This window comes from Nelumbo lutea, chromosome 2 (genome assembly GCF_056320005.1).
Source record: "Nelumbo lutea isolate HS-2025 chromosome 2, American lotus-T2T, whole genome shotgun sequence".
Taxonomy (NCBI): domain Eukaryota; kingdom Viridiplantae; phylum Streptophyta; class Magnoliopsida; order Proteales; family Nelumbonaceae; genus Nelumbo; species Nelumbo lutea.
The window spans coordinates 69,327,314-69,341,635 of NC_142685.1; the positions used below are offsets into that span (position 1 = coordinate 69,327,314).

The following is a 14,322-nucleotide window of genomic DNA, read 5'->3' on the forward strand; positions in this document are numbered from 1 at the left end:
ATATGTTTACTAACTAGAAAACATACAGAATCTGGAAATTAGGGTCTGTTTGGTTTGTAATCAGAATTGGTATTGGAATCGGAATTCAAATCCTTCGGAATTGGAATCGGAATGGTCCATTCCCATAGTCTGTTTGGTTCAGACAGAAATGAGAATGACAAATAAAATCAGCGAATGAGATTTCATTTCCAAGAGAGGGGCAGGGAATGGCCATTCCTCAAATGGAGGAATACCATTCAGCAGGAATGAGAATGGGATTCTGATTCCACTGCATTCCAATTCCGATTCCACACTCCTATTCCTACAAACCAAACAGGGTCTTAATAATATTAAAAAGACTTCGGGCTGGGAATATGTCGGGGATTCCCCATACCCGACTTCCCGACGGGGCTGGGGCTTGGGTTGATTCCTTGCCCCGATATCGGGGACGAGTTAGGGGTGCCCCGCCCCATACCCGCCCCGTTGCCATGGGGGACCTAGACCTATCTATACGGGTTTAAAAAAAGTAAGGGTAAATTTAAGAAAATTCCTGAAAAGTACGCAAAACCACGGTTCCAACTTCCAAACACACTCCCTTCATGAATTCATGGGTGTATGAGTGCATAGGTGCAGAAGGGCGTACCGGAGCCGGAGGGTTGTAAGTAAGGTAAAGGTATGGCGTCGTCGTCGAGCAGCGGGTTGACCTTCAAGCTGCACCCGCTGGTGATCGTGAACATATCAGACCACTATACGCGAGTGAAGTCCCAGGCACAGCCCCCTCACGGTAGCAGCAATGGAGGCTCATCCCCGCTTCCTCAACCGCCAAGGGTCTTCGGCTGTGTGATTGGAATCCAGCGAGGTCGAACGGTGGAGATATTTAACAGTTTCGAGCTCCTTTACGATCCTTCCACCGAGTCCCTCGACCGATCCTTTCTCGAGAAGAAGCAAGAGCTCTGTAAGTATTCATTCGATATTAGATACACATCGAACTCCCTGTCTCTCGTTATTCCATTGAAAGGAAAGTGATCTGTCTAGGGTTTATTTGATATTGTTTGTGGGTTTTCTTTATTTTGAGAACTGGGCAACTTTTTGTCATTCCACTGTATGAAATCCAAAATTTTTAGCGTTTTTGTCATCTTCTCTTCTGTGGGTTTTCTTTTTTGTTCGTCATCGTTTTTTGTGGCTTTTATTAATTATGAGTAAATGCTGATTTTCGTGGGCCTATTTTGATTTGGAATTTCGTAGGTTTTCTTGTTTTTAGCAATATTTAGTGGGGTTTCTTAATTGTTGTTAAGCGTATAGGGCTTTGGGTTTAATGTTGGGTGATTCATAATCTAGGGTTTGCTGACATTTTTTTTTTTTGATAAATAGGGTTTGCTGACATTTCAAAATTAAATTTACTGTTATGTGAATGTACTAGATAAGAAGGTATTTCCGAATTTCTATATTCTTGGTTGGTATTCGACGGGAAGTGATGTACAGGAGTCGGATATGCATATCCACAAAGCTGTAAGTTTCAAATCTTCTTCAACTACAATTATGGTGTGGATTTATCCTTTTTTTTTTCCCTTTTCCTTTCAATAACTCTATTATATATATTTTAGATCCGGATAAGCAAGTGGCATGAATAATAGTATTATAGAAAGGAAAAGAGACATATTTCAGGCGGAAATTCTCTATGGAAGACTTTAAATCTAAATTCCAAAATGTTGCATTAGGATGTGTGGCATACGAGGCTACTTGATTTCATGACATCGCTGGGAAAGGTTTGCATGCTTATTGTTTATGTTTACAATGAGCTAAGCTTGAGGCAATCTGATCTTATGTGGGGTGTGTTACTAGTTGATAGATATAACATCATGTTACAATATACATCAGTTATTCATTCATAAAAAAAAATGTACTTGAGTTATTACTAGTTTGAACCTTAAATTCCATGGTTACCTAAATTGCATGCCACTTAGGTTTTGTAATAATTTATATGATCATATTTAGCCTAATAAATATGCCACTTTAAAGAGAAAATTCTAATCAAATTATCATTTATAAAAAGGTATATACTGCAGGATTCACAAAACAATATAAAAAAACCTAAAAGATGATTTACTTAAATTTCTCCTAAAATCTTGTCCACAAGTATCTGATTAATGAAATGCTAAACATGAAAAAGGCAAGATGACTATTTCATTAATTAAATATTAGAGTATACAGTGCACCCTTTGTACAAAAAGATTATGTTCAGTATACACAATGGGCTAAAAAATGATCAAAAGTAATAAAAAACAAGAATGTTGTCCATCACCCACCTGCACTATCTATCTCCAAACCCAAAATTAATCATCATCTCCAACAAGAAGGACTAGCCTACTAGATCCCACCCCTTTTTCTTTGATCTCTTAAAGTCTTCAACACTCTCATTGGCTATAAGGATTTGATCTGTTATTTGCCTTCCGCTTACAAAAGCTCCTTGATTATTTTCTACAATGGTAGGGAGCACCTTCTTGATCCTAAGGGACAACACCTTTGCTATGATCTTGTATAAGCTATTTACTAAGCTTATTGGCCTATAGTCCCTCAGGTGGTTTGCTTCTTTTTTCTTGGGAACCAAGGCTATAAAGGTGGAGTTCAGCCTGGGTTAATCACTCCTTTGTTAAAAAATTCCTCAAACACCAACAGAAGGTCCTCTTTCAGTATCTCCCAGCAATCTTGTTAAAACGTTTGGGCTTGGAGCCTTTGATCTATCAATAGAAAAGACAACCTCCTTCACCTCTTCCAATTCAAACATCCTCTCCAACCAAATCCTATCTTCTACACTCAAGGAAGGCCAATCTAACCCCTCAACCCAAACTCTATTATTTAAGGGTCTTTTGAAGATTGATCTAAAGTGTTCTGCAAAGGCTCCAACACCCTCATTGTGATTGGATAATGTAACCCCTTCAACTTCTAGGCTAGAGATGAAAGTTTTCCACCTTCCATTTGCCACTCCATGAAAAAATTTAGTATTCCTATCCCCCTCTTTCAGTCACTTACATTTGATTTTTGCTTCCAACTTATTTCCTCCTTGAGCAAACAATCCTCTAATTTTTTTCCGTAAGCCTCCATCTAAGTTCCTTATCCTCTTCTGTAAGGCTTCCCCTCTCTTCCTTCAAATCCAGATCTTCAATTTGTGTTGTTGCTTCCTTTCCTCCAACCTCCCAAACTCTAGAATATTCCAATCTTTAATTCTATTTTTTAGAAATTGGAGCTTTCTATGGAACCTTATACCACTCCACTCAACTTCAAGATTTCTCTCTAGCCACCAACCTTTGACTTTCCTAATAAATCCTGAGTGGCCTAACCACATATTTTCAAACCTAAAAGGAGCCACCCTTGCATTTCCCAACTTTTCCTTACAGATCACAATAGGCCAATGGCTAGAGGTAACCCTTGGAAGGGCAATAAAAGTCAAGTTCCCCAGTGTTCTTCCCAATCATTTGAGAAAAGGAATCTGTCCAGCTTAGAGCAAATGGGGTTTGCTTGGAGATTGGACCAAGTAAATCTGCAATGTGACAAAAGGATCTCTTTAAGCTTAAAAGCATCCACATATTGGTTAAAGTTCCTCATGCTTGTGGTCACCCAGTTTTTCCAATCTTCCCACAATTTCCCCCTCTCTCTGTAGTCATTTGGCACATACACATTTGTTAACACTTAACTCCCACTCAAAACCATCCTCCACCTGCTTAAACTTCACTGAAACTGTAAATTGTCCTATCAATTCCTCCGAACCTGTGAGGATATCATTTTTCCACAATGTAACAATACCCCCTGCTGCCCCCAAGAGAAGGCTGCACCCCCTATCCAAACACTCCTTGCCCACCTACTATCAAAGTCTGCCCTCTTTGTCTCTTGCAAAATTACCACATCCGGATTTATCTTCTTGATTGCCTCTTTAATGACTGCTCTCTTTCTAGCACTTCCCAAACCTCTAACATTCCAACTAAAAATTTTCATTGTCTTCAAATTGTTCACCCCTGACCTCTACTAATCTCACTTACTTCCATTCCTCCTTTCCCCTTTGAAATGAAAACTTTTATCTCCTTCCACATCCCTCATTAATCTTTCATTCTCGCTCATCTTTCTCTTTTTAACCTTTACTTCCTGTCTCTTTTTCTGTAGAAACACTTTGAGTTCATTCAGATCTTTCAGTTTACAGCCAAGCTTCCCCACAAAAACTGCCACAGAATCTTCATTACTCAACTCTCCTCTATCAGATTTTTTAGTCATTCCTTCCTGACTCATTCCCTCCAACCTTCTTTTGTCCTCATTTGCTTTTGCAGAATTTATCCCTTCATTACTCAACTTGAACTTGACTGTTAGTGAGCCAAGTTTGGGTGTTCACTGATCCGAGCTTGAGTAGCTTGTGAGCAGGCTTGACTTGCTTACACCCCTAGTTTGTCATGTCAGTGATCCTCATTTTGGGGATATTTGGTTTATTATTGGGCTTTGCTTTAGGTTGGTTTTGAATGGGGTATGTGTTATTTCAGCTCAAGGTTCTGCTTTTATTGAAGTGGGCAGAACTTAAGTGACTTATATGACATAATAACAAGTGATGAGACCAAAGTTCCCCTGGGCTCATGCCTTTAACATCCATGATCGGAAATTTCATCTTTTAGGTAGAGTTTCTATTCTAATCCTTCCTCTGTGTGCACACACAAATACAAAAAATACAAAATGTCCTTCTTCCACCCTCCAATGTTAGAACTCTAGTCCTGGTTTGTGTATCAGCTTCTGCATTTGCTGTAATTAGTCATTCCCACCACCGCCACTATCCTGTCTGCCAATATAATCCTATAATTCTTGTTATTACCATGGTTGCCACAGCCTCCATCACAAAAACTACTTCCACAATTACTACAACACAATCCATAAGTGCTTTTACCTGCTTATTAGAAAAGGATCGTAACCAAGTGAAATGATATACTTAATGAGTTTGAGCCATAATGGCAGTTACTTGTTAATATGTTGTAAGGAATGGAGTTTCTTTAATGATGTTCTCTTTGTTACAGTTGATGGATATTAATGAGAGCCCAGTTTATGTTATTCTCAATCCTGCTATCAATCATTCACAAAAGGATCTCCCTGTGACCATCTATGAAAGTGGTATGTAGACTTGCCTGATTTTTCTATTGTCTATCCTATAAAACTGATAAAAAAATGTCTATTCAATACAGGCCTGTATGAAGTGCTGTTTTGTGATTCTCATGTTGAACAAGTTCTTATTGTTGAAACTATTCTTTTTTTCTTATTATTACAAACAGCTTGTGAGATGTGACATTTTGTATTGCATGTTATTTTCAAGTCAACTGTGGGCAACTATCAATTTTATGGAGAAGTTACAAACATAAACCTGGAAATTTATGCAAACTTTTTTCTTCACTTCAAGGTCATATATGTAAATTACTTGTGACTAAAATCTACTGTGTTTGTTGGCACATTTCCCCTATGTATTCAAATTAACTTCGTAGGACAATTGCTAGAGGATAATTGTTGGGCACTTTATTCGATAGATTTTTGTTGATGTAAACCCAATGGATTATTTGACACTTACTTTAGTCTGGTGGCAAGGGTTTCTGGGTTTGAATTTATTCCACTAACAGAATAATTGTGAGGGGACCCTGTGGGGCCACTTTAAGCCCTAAACCAATTTACCATGTAGAAAATTCCTTGGTTGTTCAGCATTTACTAAACAATTCTACTAACAGACCCACTCCCTTGTTGTCATCATCATCATCATTATAGTGGAAAAAGGTACCATCCATGGTGCTTTATTTTGAACTGATACTGACAAATGATCTTTATATTGCTACAACTGAAGAGTTGCATGTAATAGATGGGATTCCTCAGCTAATTTTTGTTCGTTCAAGCTACACTATTGAGGTAAGCCCTTCTATTTTTTCTAGTCTATGTTACTGGTCATACTTGCGTTGCAACCTAGTATTGCTGAATCATTTCCTTCATTCTAAGACTGTAGAGGCAGAAAGAATCTCAGTTGATCATGTTGCGCATCTTAAACCATCTGATGGGGGTTCAGCTGCAACTCAGTGTGAGATTTCTGGTTTCAATGTCTTCACATTTCCCTTATTGTTGTTTGTGGTTTTCTATTCATGAAGCAAAATCCTGTGTGAATGTCTGAATTTCATGTTTCTTTGGGTGCAGTGGCTGCACATCTCACTGGCATTCATAGTGCCATCAAGATGTTGAATAGCAGAATTAGGGTTCTTCATAATTATCTTCTCTCCATGCAAAGAGGTACTCTTTTTTGACTTAAATATCAATATTTAGATGCTGAATATCATAGCCTCCGCTGTAGGTGGATTTCTGTATGAGTTTGTTGAGATGGCAGGTGATATTCCCATGGAGTACTCGTTGTTGAGGCAAGTTTCTAGCCTTTTGAGAAGATTACCGGCAATTGAATCTGGGAAATTTCAAGATGATTTTCAGATGGTCAGTTTCTCTATTCCTACAATCAGTAACAAGTCATGAGTTTAATTCAAACTTTTTTTGGCAACTTTGGACTCTTAATTGTCAAAAATCAAAGTAATGAGATGGGTTTCTAATTGTCAACTTCTAAGGACGAGCATATTTTTGTTGAAAACAGTTTTAACTGAAATAGCTGTAAGACATTTGGTTCGGTTATTTTTGTATTTCCTTAGTTCAGTTTTGGTTTGGTTTCCCTTTAGAATTTTGGTTAATTCGGTTAAACCAAATGCTCACTCCTATCACCTTTGCAGGAATACAATGACACTCTACTAATCACCTATCTGGCCATGTTAACCAACTGTTCAAGGTGCAATATATAGACTTTATTCCTTTTGCTTCAAAGGAAAAATAAAGTTCTTTTCTTTTAAATAGTTAATGGACAATGACCATGTATTTATATAACTGTAATTTCTTTTATGATTTTGCAGCACCATGAATGAGTTGGTTGACAAATTTAACACAGCATATGACAGGCATAGTCGGAGGGGGGGCCGGACGGCTTTTATTTGATGGTTATTCTCTTGCTTTGTTAAGGTGGGGTTCTTTTCTAGAATCAGCTGCCCTGCTTACAGGCATGACAGGAAACATTTCTAGAGTTATTTTCTAGGAAAAGAATGAGAAGGGAAAATAATCTGGATGTAGCAATGTCCAATGTGTTTTGTTTACTTGTTGCTAATTCTGTGTTTATTATTAGGATGTTGTATGGGGGTTGGGTGGGCATGTGTTAATGTCATGTTGAGCTTCAGTTCTAACAACTTCATATACCTAATGACTCAGCATCCCAAAGGAAATAGAGTGAACTGTGTTTTAAATTGTTTCCCAAGGTCCTCTTAAATCAGCTTTGGATATATGTTACATATTTAACATGATGGATTTTTTGGTAAAAAATTAACATGGTGATTTGAGCTGCATAGATACTGGATTAACAGGCCGGTCCTATTAGTAGAACTCACCTGGGCCCTACTGATCGGAAGATGACTGAGGGAGGAGAAGTGTCATTGCAGGGAAGTGATGGTTTTACTTCTTTTGTGTCCTTGTATTGGACATTACTAGATGGTAGAGCGGAGCTTGTTTCTAGACATGTGATAGGATGTAGCTTTTTGTTTTTTATGTGTCTTGTTAAGTTTTATTTTCCTTGTTGTTTTGGTTTGTAGTTGTGCCATGTCTTTGTTTTCTCGTATCTTGGAATTCCTTTGTTGTGATTGTATTGCTTCTACTGACTCTCTGTTTGCTTTGTTTGTTTCTGTTTTGTTTGTGTTAGATGGTTAATATCAAAAATCTTCAAAAAGATTTTTCTAACATGATGAATGACAGAAGAGGAATATGAAGTTGATACGTTTGATTGACTGAAAGCTTTCTGAGGAACTCAAGGAAGTTAGGAGTTTGTATTAGAAGAGTGTTCCCTAAAATCGCCATTGCAATTACTGATTTTATTAATCGGATTAGGACTACATGGGGGATGGGTGATTCCTATTTGCTTGTTTTTCCTATTCAGAAAGGTTATTACAGGTTTAGGTTCTGTGTTAGAAGGATGTTCCTTGAAATTGCCATTGCAATTACTGATTTTATTAACTGGATTAGGGCTACATGGGGGATGGATGATTCCTATTTGCTTGTTTTTCCTCTTCAGAAAGGGTATTACAGGTTTAGGTTCTGGTATCTTGATGACTTTGAAAGAGTTGGAAATAATGGACCATGGTCAGCGTTCAACAACAGTGGCTTATGTTTAGAGAGTGGACTGTGGGTTAAGTCTTATTTGGATTGGGTCATTAAGGAAGCTGAGGTTTTGGTGTAAGGCCATAACTTGCCCTTGGAGCATGTGAGATTGGAGGTTGGCAAAAGGTTGGGTTCTAGTATTGGCATTCAAAAAATCTTAGTCCCACCATTATTATCTTAGACTAAAGGTTCAAATCTCCATAGATATGCCTTTAAAAACAGGGCCATTTGTCCCCTTGTTTGGGCTATTTACTGGTATTAAAACCTTTCAAACATTTTTTACAATGTGGGTGCATTGAACATCATTATCAATGTTCAGAGAACTGGACCGGACATAGAACCGGAGAGGGGAGAGGTTCACGGGTGAGGGGTTCAACTGGGGTCAAACTGTGATGACTTGGCATATACATATATATACTAGTGGTCATATAAATATTATATAGGGTAAATCTCTTAAACTACCCTACTGTTTAGCGTAATGACATGTGGTACCCCTACTGTTTAGCTATTGTCTTGCGGTATCCTTAAGTTTTTTGACAATTGACTATCTCTACCCCTTTCGTTAAGTTTTAAAAACCCAATTTTGCCCTTTGTCCCTCTCCGTTCTTCTTCACCATCCCTCTCCCCAACGGCAACTACAGTGAACCACTCTGCAGTCGTTCCACTCCCTGTTTCTCTGCCGCCATCGCCACCACTGTCGTCATCTGTATCCTACCACTTTCGCCAGCAACCTTTTCTTCAAATTTTCAAAATAAAACAGAGAAAATGGAAAATTATGCTGGTTCATTAAAACCCTAACCTTTCAAACCCAGAAGCTCCACTTTGTGGTGATGACAATGCAGAGGAGCAAGAACAGAGGAGCCATGGAAATGGAGGTAGAAATGAACAGAGCAACCATTACGACAATTGCATTGCTTGATGATTGCGTTTGCGTGTGTACGGTTGAGTCTGCCAAACTCTTTCCCCTTTAATTAGTACCTGCTCTACACTTCTCTTGTTTGACAAATTGCCTCACTGGGAAAAAAATACTTACTGCAAGTCTCTGCAACCATCAGATGAGAGCTTCATGCCTGCCATTGATCCTTACGTTACATTCATGGATTCCAACAACGTATGTCTCAACGCAACGGTCATTCATTCCCTTTGAGGTAGTATCCAACGGTTTCTTATTTAAGCGGAAATGCTCCAAGAAATAACATTCTTTTTCGTGTGCTGATCCAAAGCCCCTGAGCCTGATCTGACTAGACTAGTAATTTATTTATGACACCCCATTGCTTGTTGCTTGTAGATTGTAATCAGTTAAAAGTGTTAAGGGTCTGGGTCCAGTTTTAACGCCCAAAAGTCCAAAACGAAAAATTCCTTGTTTGACTCTTGTTATTATTCTTTGTTCTGGAAAAAGGGAAAATCTCCGCTTCGTCACCAGCAGTTTCCAGCTTTCCAAACACATGCAAATTGGTGATAGCGTGGTGGCACAACTCCTCCCCGTTTTGGTGATGCATTCGTCATTTACAGTCTGTGCAGTTGTTCTTCTCTCATGTCTGTGCATGAATATGGTATTGCGTCCCATAGATGTCACCACAGCTACCGTTGCTGTTGCCGTTGCCATTGTTGTTGCCAGTACCGGCATCGGTCTCGGTGGAAATGAAACAGACTTGCTGGAAAGCTGGGAAACTAGAAGCCTCTGGGAAAGAAGGCATCACCGGTGAAAGCCTCTGGGGAAGAATTGGCTTCCCATTCCTTGATATTTTGCACCATTGAAGAGGAAGAAGAGTCTCAATTTCCGCCGAGACCTTGCTCCATTGAAGATGAAGAAGAGGGCAAATTTGACATTTCGTTTCCTTCTGTTAGCACTTAACGGCAATGACAATTGTCAAAAAACTTAAGGGTACCGCAAGACAATAGCTAAGCAGTAGGGGTACCGCATGTCATTACGCTAAACAGTAGGGGTAGTTTAAGAGATTTACCCTATTATATATAATATATTTTACAACTTTTATACTTAAATATGGTGCATTGATGGCAAGTTCTTTAATTTTTAAAGCAAATGATTAGGGTTCAAGTCTCTTAATTTACATTTTCTTTAAAATACACACATAATAAGGTAATATGTACAATAAAGAATTATTAATTAACACAAGTTAAGAGGTGGACCAATGGTATATATGAAAATAAAAGGTTGTGGGTTCAAATCTTGCTAAACACATTTTAAAATTTCTATTAGTTAATGACCTGGGCGGTTTCATGAAACTAGGACTGGTTCACCTGTTTTCCGATTAAATCAGCTGGTCCAGTTTTCTAAACACTGATCATTATAGAAGGTGTTTCTGGGCAGCTTCAATTATCTTTAGAACTGGATGTGTTTTTTCAGACTAGTCCAATGAACCATCCATGACTATGGTTGAAAGTAGAGAATCCTTTATATGATGATTGGGTTTGTTCTTGAGAATCACAGGAATAGGAGAAATTCAGTGGCTTCCAGTTCTATGAATCTTTGCCAAAAAGAGAAGATGGTTAGTAAAGGGTCTTTGCGAGTAGGTTGGTGAAAGCCTCTTGTTCTAATAGGATGTTCATCAGTCAAACATGTCTTCTAGAAATTCAGCGAACCATATGTCAGGGACTCAGGTTATGATTATTAGCTATTACATTGGGCAAAGAGGGTCATTAGTTGGTGATGGCACTTATTCTGATTCTAGTAATATGCATTAGGGTTTGGGTGTGGATAGATCTTCAATGGGTCAATTTGAGGAAAATTTGGGTTGAGGCATTTTGGGGGCTCATTCGGTTTGTTTGAATTGGGTGGTTGTCTTGTGGTCAACTGGTATCTTCAATTCAACTTGTTCTTTCTTTTGGTACAAACCAAAAAGATATTTGATCTTCTTAGGAAATTTGTTCTAAATCTCAGGGGATGCCAGTGGTTAATAAGGAGACGTAGAGAAATACTGGGGTTAGGAATCTAGTCTTTGGTAATGCTTTTGAGTTTCTTTTCTTGTCTAAGGCTAATTCCTTTTCAGAATGCTGGGTGTCGTGGTATTTCTCTTAGTTATCCTAATTTCTTTACTGTGTCCCTTGAATGTCATATGGATGATTTAATGCTTTTTTGGGAAGATGGTTGTGTGTACAAGTACTTATTGAATGCTAAAAAGGAGGGTGAGATGCCCTCAGAAAAAAGATGGTTGTGTGTGTGTAAGTACTGTATTGAAATGCTGTCTTTGAACCAATTGACCAAGCCGACAAACCAATCCAAACTGATATGACCCGAGTTGGCTGGTTTTCACTAATGGTTGGTCGGTTTTGGGTGGCCAATTCCCCAACCCGACCAGGTCGGTTCAGTTGGACAAACAGCCTGCAACCGAATGGAACTGACCCATGAAGACCCCTATAATGTTAAGGTTCATCCCTTTATTAATCAGATGATCGATGGTCTGAACTTTATCTGAAGCTGTTAGCTAGCCATACAAAAAAAATTTGACTTTGTATGGTACCTGAACCATCCAAATCCAACACCAAGGAACCTTCTGATAATCACACAATAGAGCCTCGTAGCAGGACTTGGTAGAAAATAATCATGAGGAATCCCTCAACAATACCTTGCAATCCCTCAATTAAAGATCTAAATGTCCAACATTCAATCTGCCCAGCAGTTCTGTGAATAAATCCACCTCCCAGTCTTGAAGTTTGTGTGTAAGCATGGTGCTCCATGCATGATGAGACCCATTCCATTCAACACAATCCTTTACAGAGATCTCCTATCAAGAATAATATGACAGTTGACAAGGGCAGGAAAAGTATGACATAGAGGCTTAAGCTTCATAATCCCCTTCCAGATAGAAAATATTCTCACCACCTCCTGGCTTCAATCTAACATACCTCACAAATTCCCCTCCTTAAGCTTCATAATCCCCTTCCAGATATTGGATCCATAAGATTGAGATGGCATCAATGACTTCCAAGCCATCTGGGCATCTATGTTCTACCACTTTGACCCAATTACTTTGCCTCCAAAGTTGATTTTTACTCCAAATCTACAAAGCCACTTGCAAAGAAGAGTCCTGTTCATGGCTGTTAATTGTCTTAACCCAATCCTTCCTTTCTCCTGGGTTGCAAATTGTGTTCCATGCCACCAAGTGGAATTTTCTCTCCTAATTATACCCTTCCCATAAAATCTCTTCTAATAGCTGCTGATGCTATAGAGAAGATTAGACAAATAATAATTGGGGAGGTTGGAGAGAACACTTAGAATTTAGATAATCTTACCCATTTTTGAGGGGTATCACCTATTCCATCCAGACAATTTGTGCATCAACATCTCATGGGGTTCCGAATAGCCACACTTGTAATTTGCACCAAGTGGAAGGTTGAGGTAGTTTGTATAGAATGTTTCTACTTGGCACCCAAGTGTGTGGCCCAGGTCATTAATGTGAGGTACCTTGCCAACCAGAAAAGTTCTCTTTTTCAAATTAACCTTCAGTCTTAATGCACCCTCATAACATACTAGTAAGCATTATCTATCTACAAAAAAAATAAAAAAGAAAAAGAAAAGAAAAAACATACTAGTAACTAAGCATTGGAGGAATGGTTAGATCAACCTGTTTCATACACTATGATTTTCCTTACACTTCGTGGCTTTTTTGTTTCTTGTATGGTGAACCTAGAAGATGTTGTAGGAGTGAATTTTGGTGTTATTTTTATAATACTTTCTTGGAATATCACATCTCTGCCATGTTTGTGGGACATTTAGTGTTAATTATGTTTAAGAATATGCTTCTGTTGATACTAATACTGCTTGTAGTTAATAATAATGTTTCTCAATCCTCTTGCTCTCCCCAGAGCTTTCTATCTTTCATTTACTTGTTTTAATTTGGTTAGGCTAATATAAATGGTGGCAACATTATATGGTCAACAATGGGTTCAGTCTATGGTTACCTTTAGTTATTTCCTATGCATTTTTCAGTTATTGGGCTTTCTGGTAAGTGTTATCATTTTACCTCTTCTGCAAGTCATCTTTGGATTATTGACTCTGGAGCCTCTAATCACATGACTTGTTCCTCACCTAGTTCCTTGTATAATCTTATTTTGGACCAAATCAAATTGTCAATGCAATGACCTAATGGAAGCATGTTACTAATGCATTGATCAGTGCCGAGAATACTTTGTCCCCATTGGTAGTAGATGCCTAGATGGGTTTACTTGGTTAAACTCAAGTTTGATGGGAGCATTGATCAATACAAAGCGCAGCTAGTTGCTTAAGGATAAACTTAGGAGTATAGTACTTGGGAGCTTTGTAATATTTACTTGGTTTTGTAATTAGGAGTATAGTACTTAGGAGCTTTTGTACTTAGGAGTATAGTACTTGGGAGCCTAGATGGGTTTACTTGGTTTTGTAATATTTACTAATTCAGGAGATTTTTCTTGCTGTTGCAGGTGAACCCAAGCAAATAAAGCAAGGAATTCTGCATATGGAGCTACATGTTATTTTGTCAGCTATACTTTTTGCGTCAGAGCAGGGTTGGATGTACTTGGGAAATTCAATCAGATTTCTTGATGTCGAGTAAGGCGATTACTGAAGCTGAACTCGGGAAATTCAATCAGATTCCTCATCACATAGGTTTCGCTCCAATGATGGGGAGTTATTACTCCACTTAAAGCTCATTGATAGTTTGATATTCCAATTGTGACCTCAGGCTATCACATTCCTCCAACTACTTGGTAATGATTTTGAGAGGATAGTGAGTTGTTGCACCTTTTACCTTCATGTATCTGAAAGATTAATAACTCTAAAGTTGCGCGTCACCATCATTTGAGCTCCACAAATGCAACACACAACCAATGATATGTTGAGTGGGATAGATAGTAATGTTAAAAAGGGAACTTAAATAATTCCCCACTTCGCTGGTGGCCATTATTGCTGCAGAGAAAAGTATCATACCTAAATTTCCACAAAAAAATGATATGAGGAAGGCCCAAATTCCACTGATTTGTGCTAGGCTACTTGCAAATCAGAGGGTGCTTAGGTCCAAGGCTCAAAGTTTCGATACAATCAGAATTGGGTGTATCAGGCTTTGTATCAACACTTGTATTGTTTTTTAGTTTTTTTTTTCAAAATATGTT

The 14,322-nt window shown here is 38.4% G+C and overlaps 1 protein-coding gene across 1 annotated transcript; it reads left to right on the plus strand.

The window, feature by feature from the left end:
- Positions 1 to 358: 358 nt before the first annotated feature.
- Positions 359 to 14,025, plus strand: CSN6A (COP9 signalosome subunit 6A). The gene is made up of 10 exons (XM_088969004.1): positions 359 to 934; positions 1,400 to 1,488; positions 5,025 to 5,118; positions 5,834 to 5,895; positions 5,983 to 6,061; positions 6,175 to 6,267; positions 6,362 to 6,462; positions 6,750 to 6,805; positions 6,927 to 7,032; positions 13,636 to 14,025. Exons 1-9 carry the CDS (start codon positions 655 to 657, stop codon positions 7,006 to 7,008), a joined length of 936 nt encoding a protein of 311 aa, XP_088825130.1. The 5' UTR covers positions 359 to 654; the 3' UTR covers positions 7,009 to 7,032; positions 13,636 to 14,025.
- Positions 14,026 to 14,322: the final 297 nt, after the last annotated feature.